Source organism: Erpetoichthys calabaricus, chromosome 4, assembly GCF_900747795.2.
Source record: "Erpetoichthys calabaricus chromosome 4, fErpCal1.3, whole genome shotgun sequence".
NCBI lineage: Eukaryota > Metazoa > Chordata > Cladistia > Polypteriformes > Polypteridae > Erpetoichthys > Erpetoichthys calabaricus.
The window spans coordinates 181,578,419-181,605,090 of NC_041397.2; the positions used below are offsets into that span (position 1 = coordinate 181,578,419).

At 37.9% G+C, this 26,672-nt stretch overlaps 1 protein-coding gene across 1 annotated transcript in view; it reads left to right on the top strand.

Annotated features, from left to right (window-relative positions):
* slc9a7 (solute carrier family 9 member 7) overlaps positions 1-26,672 on the top strand; it is a 226,174-nt gene that overhangs the window by 194,227 nt on the left and 5,275 nt on the right. The window contains 1 exon segment of the mRNA XM_051927093.1: positions 4,158-4,240. Coding sequence (XP_051783053.1) covers positions 4,158-4,240 — 83 coding nt within the window.

Genomic DNA, 26,672 nt, shown 5'->3' on the forward strand with positions numbered 1-26,672 from the left:
CACAGAACACACTCAAACACACCTATACTTAGGTCAGTATAATTTCCCCACTTCAGCTCAATCACTCATATTTGAGATGTGGGAAGAAAACCACAGGACCATGAAAAAAAATCCACACAGAAATGACAAGACCAGGATTTGAAATTTGTCTTCTGATGCTGTGAAGTAGCAGTGCTAACCACTGTGCTACCCCATTTACAAACGTCATAGATGAAATAAAACATAAACATCCATGTTATAATTTTATCATTTTTGTACAGATTCTTCCTTTTTCATGTCACATGCCAAAGATGTGTGCGTGAATTTAATTAGCAAATTTAAACTGGCATGAAGGGAGTGAAAGTGAGACTGCGAGCATAAGTATGCTCTGCCCTCCATTCAATGCTCATTTTTTAAGTTTTAGTGCCTGACCCATACTTCACTACTATGCCCCTAAAACTGGATTAAGCTGTTTTAAATGGTACATGAATTAATATTTTACTCAGTATGTTAACAAAGAGGACATGTGACATATCATTGTTGAAGAATCCTTTTTCTCTGTTTACTCCATGTACTGTTTCTTTATTCTTTACTAAATCCTGCTTTGTTTTGTTTTTTCTTTTTATTATATTAAAATAGTAAATATAATATAACTTATTTGGCACTTCTGCGGTGGGCTGGCGCCCTGCCCTGGGTTTGTTTCCTGCCTTGCGCCCTGTGTTGGCTGGGATTGGCTCCAGCAGACCCCCGTGACCCTGTAGTTAGGATATAGCGGGTTGGATACTGGTTGGTTGGTTATTTGGCACTTAATATTTGTGCAGAAAGATTTTACAGATGGAAGTAGGAATGAAGGATAACATGGAAGCCTGGAAAGCCCTTTACCTGGGCCAGTGACAAGTTAGGTCCAGGCCTCTCCATGTTCTCTTTTTAATTGTTATGGTCTTTCCTGCCAGCTTTCATTCTTATTTAAAATATTAAGACCAACTCTGAAGTAGAAGAGGTAGTGGCACTATGTGAGTAGCAGTAAACATTTCTATCTTCTGTTTTGAATAATTCAAAGCCTTTGTTAGCACACAGGAAAATAATCCTCTATATGACAGCTATCTTCTCATTCAGGTAAAGCTTATTGGTTTATAGTTACTGTCAAGCATTTGTTTTTATTTTGCTCTTGATGGTTTAATTTGCTGTTTTTTCCCTACTTATCAGGTACATTTTTAAAACCTAAGTCACTTCTCTAAGATGTGTGGTATCATCTTCAATTTAAAGTACTGTAGGTTTTTATTTTAAAATCTCTCAATACAGAGCTTATACTTTTTTAAACACAGATTAAGTATTTATTTTGTGTGTGTCCAATTTCAAGATAAATTCTCATTTTTTGTGTTTGGAAGGCTTTTATAAATATCTTTTACCTTATTGTGTATTTTGTTTATTATAAAAGTATATTAGATGTGAACATGTTGATATTATTGCCTACATTATCCATTTTCTTGTTAAAGCAGTGAAATAAAGACTTAATGTTTTCTGTTATCACACACAATGCAGAACCAGTAATAGGTGGTAAGGTGTCAAAGATTTGCAGTAAGTCCAGTAGCTGAGATTCCAATAACTACAGAGTTCAGCACAGTTTTTGGGATATGTTAAAGGTGCTTCTGATCACAGTTTGCATTTAGATGTCTAGTTGGAGCTATAGTATATACATGGCATGCTGATTTGCTACACTTTTTATTTTATACAGTAGCATCTTTCTGTAATATTTTTTTATCTAGGTAAAGATTCTGTAAAAGAAACACAGACAATTGTGTGTTTCAAACAGATTTGCAAAATAAGTGAATTTGAGCAGCAGCTCAGTGATGATGAAGTGGGAGTGGAGTCAAAAGACCAAACTCTTTGTTTACCAGTCTATCTACATCCCTGTCCTGGTCATAAGCTGTAGGTAATGACTTAAAGAATGAGATCACGAGAAAAAGCGGCAGAAGTGAGGTTTGTTTGCAGTGTGACTGGACTAATGATCCATGGTAGGCTTAGAGGGTCCAGTTATGGCCCTTATCAGGAAAAGCAGTTAAGAAGATGAGATAAACTAACAAGAGCTACATCAGGAAGATTGCCTTTTACAAAACATATTAAATACTGTTGACAGCTGGCATGTAACTGATGACACATTTTACCCCTTGCCACTGTAGCCTGTTATAATATCATACTGTTTATAATTTAAGGGTACAACCAATAATATGGTGAAAGATGACATTTAACTTTAAAAGCCTGTGAAGTGTTTGCATCAGTCTGTAGTTTTCTGCTTAATTAATAAGAACACATTACATTTGCCATGTGTTGATGAGAAAGTAAAGCTCTTTGAGGATCTCCCTTTTGCCAGTATCACATTACATGACTTCCAGTTATTGGGTATATCAGACTTGCCAAGCCCAGTTGCTGATCGCTTTGCTAGACCATGTCAGTTTACACAAGTGGAAATTACTTGGCATTTCAACATGAGAGCCGAATTTCCAGCACAGTTGTGGTCACCTCTTTTGTTACAGCCAATAATATGCTGCATGACGCAGTCCATGCATTATGAAGTGTTAACAGGTTCAGCTGCAATGTCTGCATTTTTTTTTCTGTTATGTAAAATGTCATTAATCCTACAAATGACCTTCTCTTTGTTTGTGAGGTCCAAAGCATCCAAGTTCCTTATTCCTTGTCACTGCATTATATGTATTGTTCCTGTAGATGACTATTCATTGCTTATCAGTTACCATGCATACTATATAAATAATCCACATCTTTTTGTTTTTGCCTGGGTGAGTTGGACTGACTGGGAGTGCAATACCAACTGCCTTAGACTCACTCTAAGATCATGTAAATGAAGGCTATGAACTGGAAAAGTTAACTTAATGTGACATGACCTTTAAGTGAGAGTTGGGAGAACCATCCTAGTGTGCATTATCCATAAATAACTATCCCTGCATTAATTAAATATTAACTATTTAAAGATCTGTTCTTAATGTAATGATTCTTCTAAGAATTGTACCCTTTTCTAATAGTCTGTCATTAGCACAGCCTTTGCAATGAGTATAATCCACACAATTTGAGGTGAACCTCACCAGTGTCTGACACTGTCAGTCTTTTTTCTGGATTTGCTTTGCTTCATTTATCTAAGCGACCAGGTTTGCTGATATGTAGGCAATTCTACGAAATAAACACAGATGTGCATCAGATGTCTCTGACCACTTTCCACCTTCACAAAATGCTTTGTACGTTTATAATCAAGTTACTGTAAAAACACTATGTTTACTTATAGGAGATATCCCATTAACTGTTAGCAGTTGTAGATCTGGCTCCAGTTGAAACAGTTTTTAAGTGTAGAAGGTGCTGCTTGCCTGGCTTTCAAGTGCATTTCACAGTCTGACGTTTCCCTTTTGGACTTAGGAATTTTGCTTCAGACAAAATCTAACTTTACAGATATGCTGTTTAATTAGGTATGTTTAGAGTTAGTTTCAAATCTAAGTAGCTACTAAGAAAGTGTATTTATGAAAGTTGTGAATTCTCATATCACTGCACTGTAACCTATTTTTGTGTGTAATTGCTCGTAGTTACCTTGAATAGTACTTTATGTGTAAAGCTGCAGAGGCAGTGAGGTCTAGTGAAATAACTTGGAGGCTGTTAATTGACCCTGTGTGCCAGTTTGAGAAATATATAACTAGGTGTGTATTTGTAATATGGTAGTTAGTATCTTTGCATAGCAGTATTTGGCCAGTAAATGTAATATGTAATATAAATATATTAATGCTAACAAAACGTAGTGTAGGATTTCCACATTAAGGGTTAACATTTTAATTGATTTCTTTTAAATATATTTTTTAGCCACCCTCAGAATTTGAGATTTTGATACAGTGCACCTGCTTTCAATTGTCATTGTGGCTTGCACATGCATCCCAGAAACCTAATTTGCAATATATCTAGCTCCTGAATGTATTCTAACTTCAGGTCACTTCATCTTTATACCATGATAAGCTATATTAGAAGATTGTTTTCCATTATCTGCCATAGGTCACAGATTAGGTACCAAGGGTTACCATTTCCTAGCTAACTACAAACTCTAACCTCACCTTAGGCTATGTGTCATTACAATATGAATATTGTATATGTATGTGTTTAAACATGTTTTTTTTTCCTTCCTAAAGGATGGTTTACAGTCAAATGGTGGAAGCAAAACTAAACAAGAAAGTGCCTGGCTTTTCCGGTTATGGTACAGTTTTGATCACAAGTATCCTTTTCCACTTTCCCAAGGTAAATTGCTGGTTTATTGCTGGTTACTCCTTCATATCCTTCATATGTTTCTTGTAAATAGCTAAAAATGTTTACCATATTACTATAAAGTTTTCAGTTGTGTAGAATTTAAATTAATAAAGCTCATACAGTTAACACTAGAATTACCAGAGCCTACGAAAAAACTCGTAAATCCGTCCCACCTTAAATCGCGTCTTAAATCCGTTTGCACTTCTCCGCTAGAGTCCTTTGTCATCTAAATGTGCTGATAAACAAAAGCTACTAGCAGCCAGCTATTCCATCCCCCCACCGACTTAGAATGAATTTCTCCTAGCTCATGCCTTGCCTTGATTTGATTATCTGGGATTGAAGTGGAGTTTTAGAGTGGAAATAATATACAGTAGTGTTATTTGGAATACACGCATTTCATGTGTGTTCCGTTCCGTTCAGTAGTCTGTGCAAAAACATTTTTAAAACAGAAACGTTTTTCATATTCTAATAGTATATGACAAAATGTAGGCATAAACTATATAACGTATGAAGCCTGAAGTCCATATATCAAAGAAACACTTTCACAAAAGGTACAAATAAGAGAACACGTGCGCTTTTCTTCAAAAATATAACTGCACAAAAAAAAAAGCTGCGTTAGCATGCCACATTGACACTCTTACTACTACCGCCGCGGTGGCGTAATGGTATCAGCTCCTGACTGGGAATCAGAGGGTGGCGAGTTCGATCCCGCACGGCTCCACTTCGAGAAGTGAACTGCTCTTATTCTTACAATTTTAGAATAACAGCATAAATTTGATTTCAGTCTGTAACAGCCGGTTTAACTTATGATACTGGTAAAGGTTATTTTTTTTTTTTTTTTTAATTCACTTTTCATTCTCACAGTCGCATTCAGAATCAATCCATACAACCCCATCTGTCATAAAGATGCGCTATAGGTCTGCAGTGTACCACGATGCATACTACCGCTGCCCCCCCCCCCCCCCCCAAAAGGGTTCTGACACACAAACGCTGGCGAAGCTGCCTTCTTCGTATCTCACCGTCACTTGAAATCAGCAGTTCTTAACATTGCACCACGCAAGCTGTCGTATCAACCACCAACTGTAACTTGCTTTCTTTATTCTTCGGTTATACTCTTGAATAAAAATGCACTTTTATTTATGTGAAAACAGCTGTGTCAGATGGGGTTGTATGGATTGATTCTGAATGCGACTGCGAGAATGAAAAGTGAATTAAAAAAAAAAAAAAAAAGCTAACCTTTACCAGTATCATAAGTTACACCGGCTGTTACAGACTGAAATCAAATTTATGTTGTTATTCTAAAATTGTAAGAATAAGAGCAGTTCACTTCTCGAAGTGGAGCCGTGCGGGATCGAACTCGCCACCCTCTGATTCCCAGTCAGGAGCTGATACCATTACACCACCGTGGCGGTTGTAGTAAGAGTGCCAATGTGGCATGCTAACGCGGCTTTTTTTTTTTGTGCAGTTACATTTTTGAAGAAAAGCACACGTGTTCTCTTATTTGTACCTTTTGTGAAAGTGTTTCTTTGATATATGGACTTCAGGCTTCATACGTTATATAGTTTATGCCTACATTTTGTCATTTACTATTAGAATATGAAAAATGTTTCTGTTTTAAAAATGTGTTTGCACAGACTACTGAACGGAACGGAACACACATGAAATGCATGTATTCCAAATAACACTACTGTATATTATTTCCACTCTAAAACTCCACTTCAATCCCAGATAATCAAATCAAGGCAAGGCATGAGCTAGGAGAAGTTCATTCTAAGTCGGTGGGGGGATGGAATAGCTGGCTGCTAGTAGCTTTTGTTTATCAGCACATTTAGATGACAAAGGACTCTAGCGGAGAGGTGCAAACAGATTTAAGACACGATTTAAGGTGGGACGGATTTACGAGTTTTTTTGTAGGCTCTGGTAATTCTAGTGTTAAAGCATGAGTTAAAAGAGGCCATATAAGCCACTAGTAATACTAATCTTCAACACTCCACAAACAACCAATTATCATGATTTTGTCTTTTGTCCTTATTATTGTTTGTTACGTTTTACTGTGGTATAGCGGGTCTGCGCCTCTGAAAGAATGGCCAGGTTTTTTTTTTTTTTTGTTTTTTTTTTTATAGAATAATACATTGGCCATGTTGGTCTCTGTGGGTGCACTTGTGCAGCTGCGGGGAGTTGGTGAAGTAATTGGGGTGAGGCGCACCTACATGTGAGGGTGCGATCTTTCTCAATTGCTTCATTGGCTTCCTGCGGTGCATGATTGAGACGCTGCACCCACGGAGCCATATAAGTATGGGCTGGCACAGAGAAAAAGGGGGGAGAACAGAAAAAGAAGGGAAGTGTTGCGAGAACAGCAGTGGATGAGAGGCAGGTCGAGCCAGCAGCGTGGAGAAAGGCAGATCGGTTTGGTGTGCTAGGGGTGGATCATGCCCGCTGACTATTCTTTAAAGAGCGGATACGATCAAGGTAGCGTCCTCCCTAGGGTTCCTAGGGACGACCACATGTGCATGAAGGAAGACAGGAGAACAAACAACCCCGAGCGATCTGGCAGACATCAACGGAGGCAGCCTAGACAGGGGGTCAGGATGGAGAGGACCGTAGCTGCTAAAGTCTCCACCAGCTATGTGAGGTATGGGTGAGCTGGGGAAATGAAGAGGGTGTTGTGTTGGGCTCGTCCACATCAGGAGAAGAACAATGACCCGCCTGCTGTGACACTGATTTTTAGTCTTTCTTTAAATCTTTTTTTTTTTATCTCACGGATTTTACTGCTTTTGTGGATTATGTACTTATAGTAAGTACCACACTTTCTTTTGGATACAAATACTACTTTGATTTTTATTGTTTTTTTATTGCACCTTCCCCTTACTTCATGTGGTGTCCTAATTGCACAGCTCATCCCGGTCACGAGTAATGACAGTGTCTGGTTCAAGAGGCTCCCAACACTGGAAGAGGGAGCATGGAGCAGGACCTGCACCCTCACAATCACCCTGACTATATTGTTTAGAAACCTGGTTGTGATGGTGCGGGTTGGCACCATGCTCCTGTATCGTCCAGGAGTCCCCACTATCTGTACCGTAACTGAGATTAGCCAGGTGAATGAGGACACACACAAAGTGGGTAGGTGCATAAAGGTGATACAGTGCTTTTTTTAAAAATCAATCAAATAAACAGTGTCCAAAAAGTGCAGTGCTCTCTTCATCAATAAATAAACATTTTTCACTGTACCTGCTCTTGAAAGTTTTCTAATGGTACAGATGAGGTGCTCTAACTGATGTCTGAAAAGTTTATTTGCACTCTCTCTCTCTCTCTCAATTCTCAAACAATGAAAAACTAAAATAAAACTAGTCAATTAAACAAATAAATCGGTTAAACAGGGGTAGGCATAACAAAATTAAAATATACTGTGTCCACCTTCTTTATTACAATCTCTCTGATATCGCACTCATGTCCATCTTATTAAAGAAAAACCCCTTTCTTCAGCTTAGTGTCCATTAATTGTCTCAATATGCACATTTCTGCTCCACCGTTGAAACTGATCACCTGACCACAACACCCTTCCGTTCAGACCAACTTTGTATACTTACGCACAAAGACATTGAGATCAAAAATAAAGTTGCACTTGAAAAGAAAATAGTATCTACAATAAGATTGCACCACAACTATTATAAAATACAATTTACAAAATGTATTCCACAAACTGAAGTATCAAATTTACATATATATTCATATATTTTGCAACAGCTACACTGCCACCAAAATTACAAAGATTTATGTTAACCGTATTCAAACAGAATTTAACAAATCTTGTAATTTTCCTTTTTACCCTTTTTAAGCCAAAATTTAATTTTACATCCTATATGTTACCTCAGACTCAAACTTGTGAACGACACCATGGTTTTAAGTGTCTTAAGACATCTGTTTTAGTACTATTTTGATAGTAATTTAGTAATCACTCTCTACTAATACCACTAATTTGTGAACTGGTCGTTCTAGAAAGGATGGTTGTGTCAGACGTTCACCTTTCTTTCCTTAATCCCTTTGTCCTATTTTAGTTTTAATCTTTCATACCAAGCCATCATAGTCTTAACTTGTTTCTATGATTCTGGCAAGTTTCCACTAATTTCTGGGAATATCGTCGTCCTTGACAATTACTATATCTCCAACTCTTACGTTTCTTTTGCCATTGTTGTCTAAGGGTTAGGTTGGTCAGGTATTCCTTGCACCATCTGCTCCAGAACTGCTCTGACAAGTATTGCACTCTACACCACCTTTTCTTGGCATACAAATCTTTTCTGACAAACTTGCCAGGAAGTGGAAGAGGCACAGAGGTTTTCATTGTGAGCAAATGATTGGGTGTTAAAGGTTCAGCACTGTTAGGATCATTAATTTTATTCATAGTGAGTGGGCGATTATTCACAATCAACATGGCCTCATAGAAAAATGTCCTCAGTGAGCTCATCACACTCGTAACTGTTCATATTTGGCGTTCCCAAACTCCTCCCAATTGATTTGCCTCGGGAACATTCATCAGAAAGTCACACTGGTTTCTCGCAAGATTAACTGTGATTATAATCCTTTAAAACAATGATGACCCGTGAATTACAAATCCAGAGTAATACCAGTCATTGGGTCCTTAGTGTTCATTTTGCACTTCAACTAGCCCAGCACATCTCCCTCTTCATCTCCCTGGCTCACCCATTACTCACGCTGGTAGAGACAATCCGCACCTGCGGTCCTCACCTCCTGACCCCCATCTTAGCTGCCTCTGACCGCTTAGGGTCAGGTTGTCTTCCCATCATCCTTCTCGCTCCCCTGGCATGCCACGGATCCCTAGGGTAAGTCCCCTCCATGATTGCACTCACTCCATGACAAGAGATCAGTGTTCCTTCGCGGACTGATGACTGTGCTGCTTCCCACCCACTGGCTAGGTGAGCTTGCCTTATTTATCAATGACTTGTTTGTTGGCCTTTTATTCCCCTTATTCGTCCTAATTTCTCTTGTTTTAATTACATTTTCCATTAAGCTTACTTCGGTTATTGTCACATGTTTAGTTTTGCACTCAATAAAGTTCTAGAAGCTGCTTCCTTCTGGGTATGACTTATTGGGGCCAGTCCTTTTGAGTTTAACAGGGCCACTGCATCTTTAGTATGTTTACATACATAGGCATATTAAAATTCAAACTGGGGCCAGAAACTGAAAGGCATTTGCTTATTTATTGATTAGAATTAGATTTTGGCATCACTAAAATAAAATTAGTAGATTCTCTTAGTATTTTCAGTAGCTTCTTTCTTAAATGAGCGAACGCTAAAGAGAGGGGAGTCATTTTCAAAATACAACTTCTTTCCAAATATGTTGATAGGAAGAGCTCATTATGCATTCAAGATGTTTAATTTAAAATGTGTATAACATGGACATCTATGAGTCTGTTACTGCTGCATAACAAGCTGCAGATCGTAATTGTAGTACTGAATTAATTACAAGTAGAATTATTGTATGATTATTACAGAACTGAACTAGTTTGATTTGTGCCTTTTTAAATTCTGTTTGGCGAAGCGTTCAGCAGGTCAGCTTTCACTTTTCTTTCCCCTCAGAAATGAAATTTAAAAAATAATCCCTTGAATGATAATGATAGTTATAATTGGTCTCAGAGGCTTCTTGACATGCCGGAAGTCCACCTCCAGTTCTTTGGTTTTGCTGATGGTGAGTTGCTGGTTGTTGCCCTTGCACCACAAGATGAAGTCCACTACGACTTTCCTGTACTTTGTCTCATCTCCATTTTTAATGCAGCCTGTGATGGACGAGTCATCTGAGGATTGCTGTAGATGGCAAACGCTGGTGTTCTGCTGAAAGTCTGTTGTGTAGAGGGTAAAAGGAAGGGAGACAGGACAGTTCCCTGAGGTGTTCCAGAATTTCATACCACCATTTTTGATACACAGTCCCTGAGCATCTGCTGCTCAGGTAGTCCATAATAGGAGAGATTGTGGGAGCATCAAGATTCAATCTCTTTTTCCCAAGTCGATGAGGTAGAATAGTGTTAAAAGTGGCTACCCCTGTGCATACAACACGAATTAGTAAACATGGTGACCTACGGTATTTAATGATGCTGGGCTCCTGTTGTTCCATTCTTTTCAGCCTTGTATTTCTCTTAATCTTTTTTCTTTTATTTACAGATTTGTTCATTGTTAAGAATATCAAAGTATCTCTCTTTTCTCTGCTTTTACCTTCTCATCCTCTTGACACCCTATCTCGCTCTAAGCATGGTGAAGGAAACCAGGGTGTCAATGGCCCAAACCCCCAACACGAACACACCAAGAGTCCCAGGTGCAAATTAAGGATGGTTTATTTAACTCTATTCATTCTACAATACCACAAAGTATTACAGAAGCACAGGTTTCTCTCTCCAATAGACAAAATTCTCTCTCCTTCCATTTCTTACAACTGCAATGCCCTCCTCCAGTTGAGTGGTCCCTTTTATTAAGGACCCGGAGGTACTTCCGGTGCCAGGGCCACTACCCGATGGAAGCATTTCCAGGTCATATGAAAGTCCATTACAGCAGAGAGCTTGTCTCCCTGCAGTGCTCTCTTGCGGTTCCCAGTGACCCCAGGATGGCTGCTATGTTGGACTACATTTCCCGGCATGCCCTGCTGGCTTCCCACTGGGCACCAGTCTCCAGGGCTGCTGCCATCTGGCATGCTGGGGGAATAAAAAAACCCCAGTGACCTCTACTCTTTCCGGTGGGCTGTTCGTCCATTCTTTCTGGTTCTCTCTTCCAGGTGTGATCCCCTTCTTATCCCCGGCCGGGATGCCTGTCTGCTTGCTAGGAGCATCCCATCCGGGTAAGGAACCATCCCCTAGTCTGGTCGGGATTCCCATCCAGTCCATGTGGCATTTACAGCATCTAGTCTCCAGCCTTTAGACTGCAATATGTAACTCCCGCAAACCCCACCCCACCCCACCCCACCCTTAATTTCAGTTTGGCTCATAGACCTCTGTCCTCATTGATTCTCCTGCCTGGGTGACCATGTTTCATAATGTAAAATGCTGTTCCCAAAATCCTAATTATCAACAAACATAATTGAAATGTATTCAGAGTGTAAATTACTTTCCCATAAACTTAATCTGGTGGGTATTGAACCTAATCCTCTTTGTCACTTTTGCACATTGGGTGCCCCATTCACTTTTCTCCACATCTTTTGGTTCTTCCCTCCTGTTTTTTTTCCCTTTGAACTTTTGTATCCCATTTCTTGCCATATTTCCTATCTGTTGATATTGCACTATAACTTGAAACCCCAATCCTTTTAGATCTGTCTTTCCTGCATCTCACCTCGTACCAGCAGTACCTTATCTGTTTAAGCACTCTTGCTACTAAACTTCTCCTTTCTTTACGCTGGAATTCTCCTCTATCATCAATGATAACTGGGTATGGAGATTTTATAGTTTCTTACATACCTGAATCTCGTATTCACAAAGCAGTCATGAAAACTATTGAGGGCTGTTCAGTTTCTTAAATCTGGGATGTATGCTGCTAACAAATACTACTGTTGGTTCAGTGGTGACTTTTGATGGGGGTTGAGAATAGGCATTAGGTTGTCACGGTAAGGATTCTATAATAAATACTAGGTACAATTGTCTTATTTACTATAGCGAATCGGAAATCCTAGAATGGCAATCAGTTTCTGTTCCGTCCGATATGTGGATGGATGACATATCATGGAGGGCGGGTGCGTCTAGGGAAATGTCATTTAATCGAATAGGCATATCTGTACTAAAGCGGTTTTGTTTTGTGGAGACGTGAGTCTATTGCCTTCGCTGACACAGACCGCTTGAACAGGTTGTGTTGTTTGGGGGCCACCTACTGACTCTGGGAGGCCTCTGCGTCTGACTGTGGGGCGAGCGCCTCGGTGGGAAGCCGCTTCGTGAAGACATACCTTTCGCAAGCGCATTGTAGGTGCGCGCATTGTCACAGTTGGTTTGAGCCGTGACTGGTTTCGCAAGCGCGTTGTAGGCGCGCGCGTTGTCACAGCATGGACCTTTGGTTTGAGCCGTGACTCCTTTCGCAAGCGCGTTGTCACAGTTGGTGTATGCCGTGACTCCTTTCGCAAGTGCGTTGTAGGCGCGCTCGTGACATCCGGTTTCCAACCTTCTCGTTTCTGTGTTTTCTGTGCAGTGCAGCAGTGCGCGTGCATATCCGGTTTACAACCTTCGGTTAGTAGGATGGATATTCAACAAATAACTGACCACAAAAAAAAACCTGCTTCACTCTATTTTAAAAAATACATTTCAACTAGGATAAATAAACTAAATGGGAAAAACAGATTTTGATGGGAGCCCAAAAAACCAAGTACACACAATATTATAATATTAGGATGTGAAAAGCTCAAGCAAAATAGCAAATACGACAACAAAACAATGACAGCTTGGCTTCCAAATGTGATCAGAAACAATGTCATTATTGCAAAGGCCATCTTTTATAGAGGAGCAAAGTGGGCAAAAAAAACCAAGTAACCGTGCCCATGTAACACTACTCCTTAATCGCATGGCCATAGCAGTTGCATCATATGACCAACATTTATTTGGTTTCATGTTGTGGACATCTTGAATTCCCGGAGCAATGCAAGATCGTCAGGCAGAAAACAGAAAATACAATAAGTGAGAAGAACACAACTGTGTGTATGGAATGTGTTTTACAACTAGTTTTGAAACCAAGGAGAAGCTACCTGTTATGCCACAATTTGAAGTAATAAATTGAAATATTAGTTTTGTCTGCCTCTTGAAATCTTCAGTTTTTATGACCGTTTTAATTGTTGTGTTGTATTTGCAAGCAGTAGAAGTCCATGCTTCTCTTAAGTGTCTAGGCAATGCTTCATGATTATCTTATTAGGATGTTGCAAATTGGTCTGAAAACATCAAGGGAAGGACACCACTAAACATTTCTAACCTGGGTAAAAACAAGAAGATAGTTATGCTTGTTTGTTCATAAGCATTGCATACTGCACAATGTTTATTGTGTTGTGCCTGTTGACTTTCCTGTCACTCACAGAGGTTGACTGAGAATTGATACTTGAAAGAACAGGACAGTTGAAACTAAATGAGACATACAAAGTGAAATGTAATGGTACTTGCAGATAAAGAAGCTAATTTGAAATAAATCAAGTAAATATTTCATTTGGTAAACAATGTGTCTTTTCAGGTCAGAATTTCAAGTAATATGTTTCATTGTTATCTTCATACTGATGTATTAATCTAGAAAGTGTTGGACAGTCTGCGTACTTTTAATGTGGAACCACCTCTTGAAAGTAAGGAATAGAAGAGATGATGGAGAGGGAAATACCCTAAACAGTGCTATGTACTGAACTGAGGTTCTGTATCTGTGGTTTATCATGGGTTCGCTATGTGTTAGGTGTTTCATTTCCTTTCGGAGAAAGCAGAGCGCACACTGTCAGGCTGTTAAGAAAAGAAAGCGTCTCCTACACACTGATGGAAAGCAAACTCTTTGAATCTGTTCCACTGCAGTATTTGTCATATCAACACTTTAGCACTTCAGTCCTGTTTTAAATGGCAAACTTTTTCTGTAAGCTAAAAAAACAAACTACTCTGTGCCTTGAAGACATCAACATCCACAGCCTGAATCACATTGCTAGGATAACACCAACAGCCATTTTGGTGAAAAAACTTGTTAAAAATCATAAATAATTGCTTAGCATACTTTGTCTTTCTAGAATTGTTCACTTATTGGGTTATATACATTTAAATTTCTGTATTTTTTCTATTGTTTTGGTTATATCACTGAATAAATGAGAGCTCTGAAACGTGTATGCTATCAGCTATACTTCACTTTGACAATTTTATTTTTTCAGTAAAATTTAATTTAATCCAAAAATGCTTTCCTAAATGTAACATGCTTATTCCTAAATTATGTGTATTGTTTAAAGAAGTCATTCAATGTAAGAGGAAGAAGTGCGAAGTAAGATAACTATGAATTGTTTGTTTAGAGAAAAAGGTGATTATTACCAGGGCTTAAAATAATTGGACACCAAGTCAACCATTCAGTCACAATGTTTGAGGGACACCCTTCTATAAAAACATAAGGAAACTTGTTGACTTTGTCTCACCCATAATAATAGAGTATGTCACAGTTTAACAGAAGACCTCTGCAATGTCTGGAGGGGATTAGAAACCTGGACATTTTTAATATTCCATCATGCATACAGATGATGGATAGACCCATTTGCCAAATATTTTAACTACCCCAGTATAAAGATGAGATATTGGAAATTTTGAGAGGCTGGCTGTTGGAGCACAACAAGCAGTTTTTGCCAATTAAAATTCTGTTATCTTGCTATTGTTTCCTGAGTAAAGTGGATAATATGATTTTTGGCATGGGAAATGGAGGAAAACTACACCTTCTAGAGTCAACTGTACAACAAAGCACAAATTCCTTAACTATGATGTGCATATGTTGATAGAACACGTCAACATATGCAATTTGACAAATGTGAGGAGTCCATTCAGTCCATCAAGCCCTTTTATTTACCTAATAGCTAAGCTGTCCCAGTATCTCACCCTGATTTTTGTATGTAGAACATACAAAATTTAAAAGTCAGGAGTCGGTCATTTTTTTTTAACCGACATGGTGGGGTTGCAGGTGCTTTCTGGGACGTGAATCTTGGGCCCCATAATGGGAGGCAGCAGCACTAGCATCATACAAACACAATTCTGGACACTTGTACAATCAATGCTAAGGTGCACTGAAGGATGCTATGTCAGTTGACTATGGCCTAATGCCTTTTTGACAAAATTTTGTTGATTTTTATTTGTCACTTTACATAATACTTGTTGTCTATAAATGGGAGGAAAAAATGGAGATTAGTTTTTTCTCTACCTTGACATTTTACTTCAGAATTACCACACAGGTCAATCAATGGCCTTATATTCAAAACGTACCACATTCCTTCAGTATGACCATATTTCCCTATCATGGTTAGGGATTGCTTTCAATCTGATGGACCTGAAAAGTGAGTAAAAGGATGGGTTAAAATGAATATGTCCTTCATTATGACAATAAATAATTAGAAACATTGCAGAAAATCACGCAGTTTTGGATTTAGTGGAATACATGTTTTTAAATGGATGAGTCACAGTTCATGTCTTAACCCAGTAGAATTATCGTGCCAAGAGCCTAGACTGTTTGTGCAAGAAAGTGATAGATTGGGAGCAGTTTTGTAATGAAAAATTAGCAAAAGTTCCTCAAAACCAGATGTCAAAAACTGATTAGTAACATCAGGAAATGCCTTGCCTGTTGTCATAGCTGCTAATAGATGTGCCCCCCAGTTACTGAATTAAAAGACTCACTTACTTTTGGACATGAGCTAATTGTTATCTCTGTTGCTTTTCAGTTGGATGCATTGCTTCCTGTAAACAGTACATAGAATTTTAATATATAAACATTTTATTTTGGAGATGTGGATTAGTTTTGAATAAACTATTTAATTATAATAAGGGTTCACAATTTTTAAAAAAGCTTGTATATATGAAAAGGCAAAACATGTGTTTTCCATATTTAGAATTTGACACATGAATGTCAGGCCTTTACTTGTCTCAGTATTTATGCATCAATTATTTTTGTGAAAGCTTCCATTGTAGCTTTTCTATGTAAGATCTTCCATCCATCAGCACTATAATCAGTTTCACTCAAAAGTGATTTTGTGAGACTTTTAGCCAGAGAAGGGCATATTGTCATAGCAAATGGGGTTAGCTGTAGTCTGCAGTGCTTCATCTCCAACCAGGAATGTTAAAATTGGTAAAATGCTACAAAGTGTACATTGTATTCCTCTATGAATCTGTTCCTCAAGAAGAGATGTGACTGCTCTGGCTGCTGTGTGCTATACTTGGAAAATTATGTCTGAAGTGTGAATGAAACATGCAATGAATCAATAAACACATTGTGAAAGTTCTTCTTTGTCCTGGATAGTTTAAAGATGCCAACTTACGTGAACTTGAAACTTGGCAAGCATGCTAAAGCTTATACAAATTTAACATAATCATGGTACATGTAGAGATGAGCAGCAGTGTAGACCACACATGATATACAGTGAACTGTATGTTTAGTTCTGTGAAGCAATTGTGCATTACTGTGAAAATGGATTTGCACCTGCCTGATTGTTTGCTTTGTTGCATTGTTTTCATGGTGAATTTTGTCACATCATTTCATGGATTGTGTTAGATTAGAGAGCAGTGGTGATGAGCACACAGCACTGAATTTACTTGGCCTTCAGTTTGCCAAAATTGTTGAAATGTTTGGGATCTTTGACTTTAATGCATTCACTGAGTTTGGCAATGGGGAAGGTGAAATTAAACTTAATTATTATGATGCAGTGGTCTTTTATGTGTCCCTGAGGGCTAGCAAAGCATCTGCAAATCATTCTGGACCAATTATTGTGGCCAAATAGTGACCTGAGCTGTGAGGCAACTATGCTAACCACTGCACCATGATGCCTCCCTGAGGTTAAATGAGAAGAATTCAATATCCAATCAGTACCATATCTTGAAGACAGTGGCAGCAGGGATGGGAAGCATGAATTCATTGAGGCTAAGCCCTATAGATTCCATAGGACGTGCTCACCTCTCTTGAACCGACAAGTAGCTTTTTGTTTGCTGCCCTCATCTTAACCAGACTGGCTACTAAAAATGTTTCTCTTCAGTCAAGTGCCTGTTGCAGGTCTCTCTATTTCATTCTCTTATGCTGTTTAAATCCAAGATCATGAAGTCAACTCAGTATTAGTGTTGCCTCAAAGGGGCAAGTGCCTATACAGTAATTATCTCCAAATGGTGAACCCTTTATTCGTACCTCTTTTGTCCCACAAAGTCAAGAAAGCTTGTGTTTTTTTCCCCACTGCTGCACTGATATGCATTACCTACAGTTGTTGCTTTCTGTACTGCTCTTAAAATTCTTTTAACATGTGGTCTGAGATCAGATTTATAGATCATCTTTAACTTTATTTGCACTGAATATTTTCAGTAATATTTTCTGTTGCAGTTAAAGATTCTGGCATGTAATCCAGATGCTTAGTCTTTATGCCACACTTCCCAAAGTGAATTGGCTTTGTGTGCCATTGTGTTTTTTTACATGATTTAAAATACACTGCCTGTCCTGACTTTACATCAGTAGACATTTTTACTCTGTACCAGGGTGTCTGTGCAATGTCTCATAGACAGAAAAAGGAATGGTCAGGAAAATACAAGAACCCCCCAGTGAGTGCATCAACAGAACTTATGCAGACACAAATTCAGGGTTTACTTTAAGTCCGTTTTCTCAATAGCCAACTGTGCAACAGAATCAGATGTACAGTACAAGTGGTCCTTGCTCTTCTTGTCAGAGGCTGGGGACTTTGCTTCTCTGACTGAATGCACTGTTCTGTTCCTAAGATTCCAAGTGCCCTCTCCAAGCTGCAAGCCTGGCTTTGTCAGCCCTTGGTGCTATTATGTTATTAAACCATTGCCCTTATTAAGATGCATCAAGCAGATTACTTGCTTTCTTTGTGTGTTTTTTAATTATTTAATGGACTCCATGATTGTTCACAGCATTATAACCTTCTGAGATAAAAAGCAGAATATAAACCTGAATATGAACAATGCAAAATTCTATAGGGTTACATTTTTTAACAATGGACAGTTTTAACAGTATAAAGCTTCATGAAATGTACTTGTAAGCGTTCAAAGTCAAGGCTATTTAGTTTTAATTATTTGGAAGTGTAGTGCAACACCGGCAGGTTTCATATTGTAGGACATTTCAGTTAGCACTTTTTCTCTCTGATGTTTTAAACTGCTCTTTCCCTGTTTGTTTTTTATTGAGATATGACAGAGCCAAACTTCCCAATTGTATATGGAGCCAGCTTAGTCTCCATTTGTGTTTCCATTAATGCTGGACTACTCAGCAGGTTAACAATCACATACTTCTGCTAAAGATAATAACTTGTCTCCAGATTTTATGTACTTTTTTTTTTTTTTTTGGATGACTTCTCAGTGTCAGTTTGAGTTTTGCCAAAGAGCTAAGATTTTTAATGATTCAGCCAGGTTTATGCTTGGCCAGGAACTTTGATATCTAGTAGGTTCTTGCTATTGTTTAAGTATCTGGCTGTTTGAAATTAAATGGCTATGTTTATTTGACGAGCTGAGTAATAAAAAAAATGTATTTGAAGGTTAAGGAAGTGAGAGTTTCTGTGCATTATCAGATGCATGATCTAGGACTAAGTGAATGCTTCTGTAGGGTATTTTTTTTCATTAACAGTCAAAATGGCCAGTTTGTGACTTAAGTAAATGTAGACTTTAAGCTGGGCTCTTTACACAATATCAGTCAATTTTTCAATCTATAGCCATCAAGACACATGTACTGTAGTTGTCTTTAGTATATGACCTCTCCAGGTACAAATACTTTATAGATGACACCTTCAAAGGCCTTCTAGTATTAAATTGTGGGCACTCTGTGCACTACTTGTGCAAGGACACCTGGCTTCTGATTGTCTTTAGTATCTACGTATCGTTCTAAATCCTGGAAGAAGTATTATGAACCTTGTGCCCTGCTGAGGGTTGTGGTCGAAGGTTCGAGGTAAACAGCAGGCAGACAGCAGATGTAGAGTAAAAAAGCAATTTCTTTATTCTTGATAAGCAGAGAGACCACTGCAGCCCCTGTCAGCTTGTGTCACTGACAGTTACCAGCAGTAGCCCCCTCTTCTGGGGTGAGCTTCATTTTTATAACAGAGACTTACATCTTACAGAGACAGTTTGTCATAGGACAAGGTTACACAATTCTTTGGGGGAATTTAGTAATATTACAACACATTTGTCCAAAACAACTGAAGAAGAAGTGAAAGAACCTGTTACTGTTGATTAAACAAAAATCACAGATGTTTGGAAAATAAAAAAGATTAGCAGTTTTCCTGAGTACAGACTAAGAGTCAGCAGTTTGACAGAAATGTTGCAAGTTTGTTCTTTCAGCTTTGCGTACACACTTAATTTTTATATGTAAGTCTTATTAATAAACAATTAATCTTTAGTGCATTAGTTTAAGTAAGTCATATTAATAATCAATTAATCCATAGCCTATTAATACAAACTAGTAATATACTTATATTGTTAAGATGATTATATAGGTAATGGTTTTCCTCTTTTAACAATCTTAATGCATTCATATGGTTAACACAAAGAATTCTTATACTTGCAAATATATATACATATACATTTTCTTAGCATCAGCTGGTTTGGATAATAATATATTTTCCATCCACCCAAATGCACACAGATAGTAATCATCAAGGCATTTTAGATTTGTTTATCTAAGTACAAAATTTCATTGCACTAAGGCGTAGTCACGAAATCTTCTTCCCCTCCCTTGGACTAGGTCAAAAGGTCCTCAGCCCAAGAATATATATACATATACATTTTCTTAGCATCAGCTGGTTTGCATAATAATATACTTTCCATCCACTCAAATGCACACAGATAGTAATCATCAAGGCATTTTAGATTTGTTTATCTAAGTACAAAATTTCATTGCACTAAGGCATAGTCACGAAATCTTCTTCCCCTCCCTTGGACTAGGTCAAAAGGACCTCAGCCCAAGATTCTTTGTTCAACTATTATTTAATATATTGATTAAAATTTTTTTATTATTCCACAGGGTATTCTTGACACCTAAACCCAACACAGACAGACACAGGACACAAGTACAAGCACACGCTTTTATTTTTTTCCTGTGGGAAACGCCTTCCACTGTTTCCCACGTGTACAGTACAGATCAGCACTACACAAAAGCACAAAACTTTCTTTCTCTTTCTCTTTTTTTCTTTCTTTTCTTTTTCTTTCTTTCTTTCTTTGCCTCCACTTCTCTTGGCAAGCTTTGTCCTCTTCCACCCAACTCTGGCTCCTGGAGTAGTGGTTGCTGGCACCTTTTATAAGTCACCCAGAAGTGCTCTAGGTCCTCGCTTCTGGGTGTGGCAGAAGTGTTGCAATCAAGGGTTCAGCAGCAGCTGCAGCACCCCCTGGCGGTGCCCACAGAACCCAACAGGGCTGCACCAAACCATGGAGCCCTGCGGGAGTCCGAGGCACCACTGCAACCCAGGGGGGCTGCCACCTAGCGTAGAGGCGTCCTGGCCAGGCAGGGGCCTGGCTGTACACCGCATCCTACATGTACACCCTGAGCGACTGCTGTTACCCTAGCAGCTCATTTCATCTTTTAGTGCTGTAGTTGTGAGTCAACGCCCATGTTAGATGCCTCTCCATCTCCACATTTGCTTGTTGTTTTTTTTTTTTTTTTTTTTTTTTTTTCATTGTCCCTTTATGTTATTGTTAATTATGACATTTATTGTAACATTAAACGCAACAAGGTTTTATATTGCATTGTGGCCCTAAGGTGCTACAGCAATTAAGAAGTATAAAGGATCACAGTCTGCCTCAGTTCCTCACTGTACTGTTACCTCTGACACCCTTCTCCTTCAGAATGGATTCTTAGAAAATCTAAAAATATTTATTTGTTAGGTTAGCTTTATTGGAAGTCCTATACCTCACTTTTTTAATGATGTATGTAGTAGTTTGGTGTGGCAGTTCTATTTTATTGTATTAAGAGTTTAGAATTTCAGAATTTGATACTTTAACATAGCTTAGTTTTCTCATTTTGACCTTTCATTCTATTTATTGAGTGAGATGCTGATTTTGGCTAGTCAATAAGGATATGTTCCTGCTTTTTTAGTCTGCTGGTTTCTCTTTACAGTGTTTTTTTTTTTTTTTTTTTTTTTGTTCTTTTCTCTCTTTAGTTCACTTTTAAAATACCAGACCTTGTCTTTTGCTCTTCATTTTCCTGTTGTCATTGATCCAATCTCATTTCTTATTTATTTGTGGTTTGGTTGTGGGGTAGGATCTTTTATAATTTTGGTCTTTCCATTTAATAGAATCCTAACAATGTGCCTTAAGAAGTTAACAGTATAAAGCAGCCATCACCAATCAATTTACACAAATGGAACAAAACATAAATGTCAGTAGATTGATTCTTTATACTTAAACAGTCGTAGTTTTTAAACAAACTTTTATTGTTCATTTAACAAACTTTTATTGCATGAAAAATTTACAGGCCCAGTATGGCTCTCCAGACCTTCATGCCTATGCAAGCCTATTGCGGTACCTTAAAGGGATATTGGCACTTCCTCTTGGAACATTTTATAAATCACTCAATTGAGTGTTACCTTTACTTATTGAAAATGATGCACAGATATGCTGTAAGAGTCTTTGTGAATAATTGCATTGACAACCTGTTCATCATAAGTACAAGCCAATACTAAGATGAAACTTGACTGGTTTTCTCAAGAGGCTGGTCCTGTATTAAACTGGGCCACCCAGAGACAAAAACAAGAGTTAGAATAGAACTACAGAAAGGGGTGACAAACTGGGTGTGATATGATCTAGTGAGGGATTTACTATAGACTCAGTCACCTCAGATGACTCTATTTATATATAAAAAAAAAAAACAGCACACAAAATTACAGGTGCTGGTCATAAAATTAGAATATCATGACAAAGTTGATTTATTTCAGTAATTCCATTCAAAAAGTGAAACTTGTATATTAGATTCATTCATTACATACATTGTTTATTTCTTTTAATGTTGATGATTATAACTGACAACTAATGAAAGTCCCAAATTCAGTATCTCGGAAAATTAGAATATTGTGAAAAGGTTCAATATTGAAGACACCTGGTGCCACACTCTAATCAGCTAATTAACTATATAATAAAGGATGTGATACAATGAACTGTATACATGGAGTGTCTTCTTTATTTAGTATTTCTACCAAATATCAAGTTATTTCTCTGCTTGTCCTCCAGCCCAAATGTGAAAGCTGCCAGAGGTACTGTATAAGCCTGCTTGCCTGTGTCCCATTGTTGTTGCAGAGTAACTGGAGGTAGATCTGTACTCTGAGAAGCTCATTTCAGCTTTTCCCATAAACTGATTGTTTCAAGATCTGGTGCCTCATGTATAACGCTGTGCCTAGAACTCACACTATAACATGGCATAAGCACAAAAGCGGGAATGTGCGTGTGCACAGAAAAATCCAGATGCAGGAATCTGTACGTACGCAAACTTCCACGTTCTTCTGATGCATAAATCCTGATCAGCATGAAAAGTAAAGCACGTGCACGCGCCTGCTGTTCCGCCCCAACTCCTCCCAGAATTACACCTCTTTGAATATGCAAATCAATATAAATAGCCCTTAAGCTCAGCCTTCTGTGAAAAGACAATGGAAAAAGCATGGGGGGAAAATATAAGAATTTCAGTGAATACCAAGTGGAGACAAGGAAAAATGTACTATTTGTTGGTTTAAACAGTGGTATAAACAAGAAAAGGAAGTTGATTGAGTGACAGAGAGTGTTGGACAAACTCGAAAGCTCAAGTTCACAATGTCGCACAGTGCCCGAAATAAAAAAGAAGTTGTCAGATATCTAAGTCGCCATGAAAAGCCGAGTCATAGTCCACCGTCTGAGTTTCATATGAAAGCTTATTAGGGTACAGAGAAAAAAAAATAGGCACACAGTGGGGAAAAAAGCACGAAATGTTAACTTTAATCTCGAAATTTCCACTTTGATCACGTAGTTTATTTTGTCATTAAAGTAGAACATCACAAACTTCATCTTAAAATCATTTAATTTACTAGTTTCTCAAATCCCATCGTAACTAAAGTAGCACATTAAATGATTTGTTTTGTATTTGATCTTCTATGTGCTTTGTGTGTGAATCACTACGTGCTTACTGGCTTTCTCTTCCTCCAACAGGATACAAAATCCATTACATAGATAGATAGATAGATAGATACATTACATTCATAATATTACAGCTCTCTGAATAATTAAAATACTGTGATGTATATTTGATATAATTTTCATGACAATAGGAGTTAAAGCATGTTATTAAACATGGGAACACGGTGGCGCAGTGATTGTGCGTGACCTTCAATGAAATAATTTATTGTAGCAGTACTCTTTCAAACGTACTAACCCCCAATTCCTGTTCTTCCTTTTCTTTCTCCAAATACCAAATCGCCACACAATCAGCTCTGTAATAGACGTTAAGCCATCTGTAAGCTTATAACGGCGATTCTTCAAAACTTTTAAGGAACATTGAAATATCTTCGTAGTACATGTTTAATTATTCTATCCTTCACGCCAGTCCCAGTGAAGCATACAGTGCTAGGCAGGAACAATCCGTGAACGGGGCGGGGTGCCAGATCCTTGCTACCGTAGTGACACCGTGTCCTTTAATTATTAACAATATAGATTATTTAAATGAAGTTAGTTTTATCTGTATAATAAACATTTTGCTGTATTTCATCTTAAAAATGATATCGTCATCATATGTAAATACGCGCTTTATAAAGTGGCTCAGGCTGTGCAATATTATAACTGTAGTGCAAGTTTACAGTGAGGTGATTGTACTTATAAGTACAAACAGTTCTACAAGGAGCACTTGATGAACTGATTGATTGCGTTTAGAGCTCTTCGGATGAAACTGTTTCTGAACTGCGAGGTCCGTACAGGAAAGGTTTTGAAGCATTTGAGAGAAGCAGTTCAAATAGGAAGCATGGCTGAGGCAGTGTGTGCTTGATGCTGTATACCGATAATCCTCTTTCCAATCAGCTGCTCCGAGTGGTGCAGTGAGAGTAATTTGGAAAAAGATGATCTGCTGTGGCAACCCCTAACGGGAGCAGCTGAAAAAAGTAAAAGAAGGTGCAGTGAGAGTAACAACGCTAAAACAGTTATGGTATTTGGAATAGTTTGACCATTCCGTGGATCATTGTATTGTTACTGGTTAATTACAATCAGATGCATTAAACTAATAAACAATATGCGGTTAATTTCAGTGTATTTATAAAGACGCGTCAGGTATGTGGATCTGAAAAAGAAAGGGTAACCACACAGGAACAGTAGCACAGTTTTTTTATTTTTAATAAATTTGCAAAAACCTCAAGTAAACTTTTTTCACGTTGCCATTATGGGGTGTTGTGTGTAGAATTCTGAGGAAAAAAATGAATTTAATACATTTTGGAATAAGGCTGTAACATAACAAAATGTGGAAAAAGTGATGCGCTGTGAATACTTTCCGGATGAACTGTACACCTGCAGTGCTATCCTAGCAGGACTGATGCTCCTGATACAGATGTACTGGTGTGTTTAATGGCCGCTCACAGAATGTCAAAGAGGCATGTATTATAGCTATCATCCCACCACAGATGGCCCTTGTTGGTGATGTACTAGAACCAGTTAAACGCCCAAAGATCTAGGAAGCTGTGTGTTCCTTACATGCACATATGCATACATAGGATTACTGAAATCTATGAACAGATGCAAGTGTGTCCTTAAAAATACAAAGTGCATTGTTTAGGGAAACCTATGTAGCTCTCTTAAGAATGTGGCATTTTAGTAATACCATTATTATTTTATACGGACAGAGGGTTTGTAAGTAATGTTGTTTGCATCAGCTTTCAAGACTTATTTAATTTCCATTGCTGCAGAAAAGCTGCAAGTTGTTCACTAAAAAAAAAATCTGAAAATTGTATTTTTTTTTATATTTTTGTAACCTAACCTCTGGCTTTTTACTGAATACCTTTGTAGCATTTCAGATTATTCACTGTACTTGAACTTCTTAAATTTCAATCAAAAAGGAAATATGGGAGTGTTCTAAAACGTTTCACTAGTAGTGTAAGGAAGAATTTCCCTATATTCTGTAGACATGACAATACTATGACCATGCTAGTGCTGCAATAGTCAGTAGAACTCATCCAGGATTGTCCTGTTGTTGTAGTTCTCAAGTATTTTTATGAATTGTTAGATCATTCAAATTCTTGGGGGGTTTCATTTTGTTGCTGTGTTTCTTGTCCATTTTGGTTAGTAGACTTTATTGTTTCTATATTTTTATAAGTAACCAATGTAAAGATTATTTTCAGGGATTCTTTATGGGGCATCAACCACAAGAATGTCATGGCTTGGGTAGGAAGCTTTCTGAGGCAATATGAATCCAAAGCATCAAACCATCTCTAACACTAACATAAACTTGAAATGTTTCTTGTCTTTCCTCAAATTTTACAGGCTTGTTGATAGCTGGGCTGTCACAGCTGCTTCATTTTCTAGCCAAAGAACTCTATGGAGCTGTGTGCTTCATTTACCCAGAAAAGAGAGGCCAAAGAAAACAAGCATGCTTGTTTCACACAGAAGCTGCTTATTATGTCATTTAAACTGCTCATACTTGCAAAAATACAAAGCCTTAAAAAAATTAACTGCCTATAATGAAAAAATGGAAGATTTTTACTCACAAAAGTGAATATTAAATTTGAGTCACTTTTGTGTATCTGCTATTTCTGGTTAAGTCAGCATTGGCCCAATGCCATACTTTTTTGTGTCTGTCACTAAAATAATAGTTTTATATGCTGAATCACACTAGGTTGCTTAAAAATGTCAGCTTAGCACATTTAAGTCATCCACATGAACATAATCCTGAAGCAACTGCTGTCTTGTGTACATTAGATTATGGTTAAGGAATTATATGTACAGTATGTTCCAAACTCCATTCAACAATTATTCCTTTCTTGGTGACTTTTTGAAAGCCTTGGGACTTCCCTGGCATGATTTGATTGCCAGGATAGCTATTATAATTATGTAATTGTATAGCTTAAATATCTGTTCCTTTGTTCTGTGGCAGCGTGATGTCTGTAACCTTTGCACTTAGAGCTGAGTTTTGCCCAACCTCATACATGTTGGGTTCAGTTGTAAAGACACTGCCTTTTTGGTTACTTCACATCAGAGTCATAAATGTAATTTATTTTCCATATCCTTTACAAATGGAGGAAATACCATCTTTTTGAGGTTGTTTTGTATTACAATATTAACTCATGTTAGATGTCCATTTGCTGGTTGATGCATTTAGGTACTGGCATTTAGGCCAGTTTGCTTCTGACTTGCACCAGTGCTGCTGAGATAATCTCCAGCCTCTCCGTGAGCCTAAACTGGACTATGTGAGTTCAGTAATGAGTAGATGAAACTATTTAGTTACTGGTGAAGACATTAAAGGACCGCTTCACCCAAAAATCATATTTATATGCTATTTACCCCATGTAATAATAATAATAATTCATTTATATACTGTACATTATAGTGGTGGGTAAGAAAAAAAATGATCTCATGTTTTCATGTAGAATGTAGAGAAAGAACTTTGATATAATAGAAGGTAGTAGTGGCCAATGTTGTACAATGCCAAATGATGTAGAAAATGTCCACAGATAAAAGGGGGGGGAATCTTGTGTTACTCATGTCACATAATTCATATGTCCGTTGTCCAATCCGGACATGCCACACACAT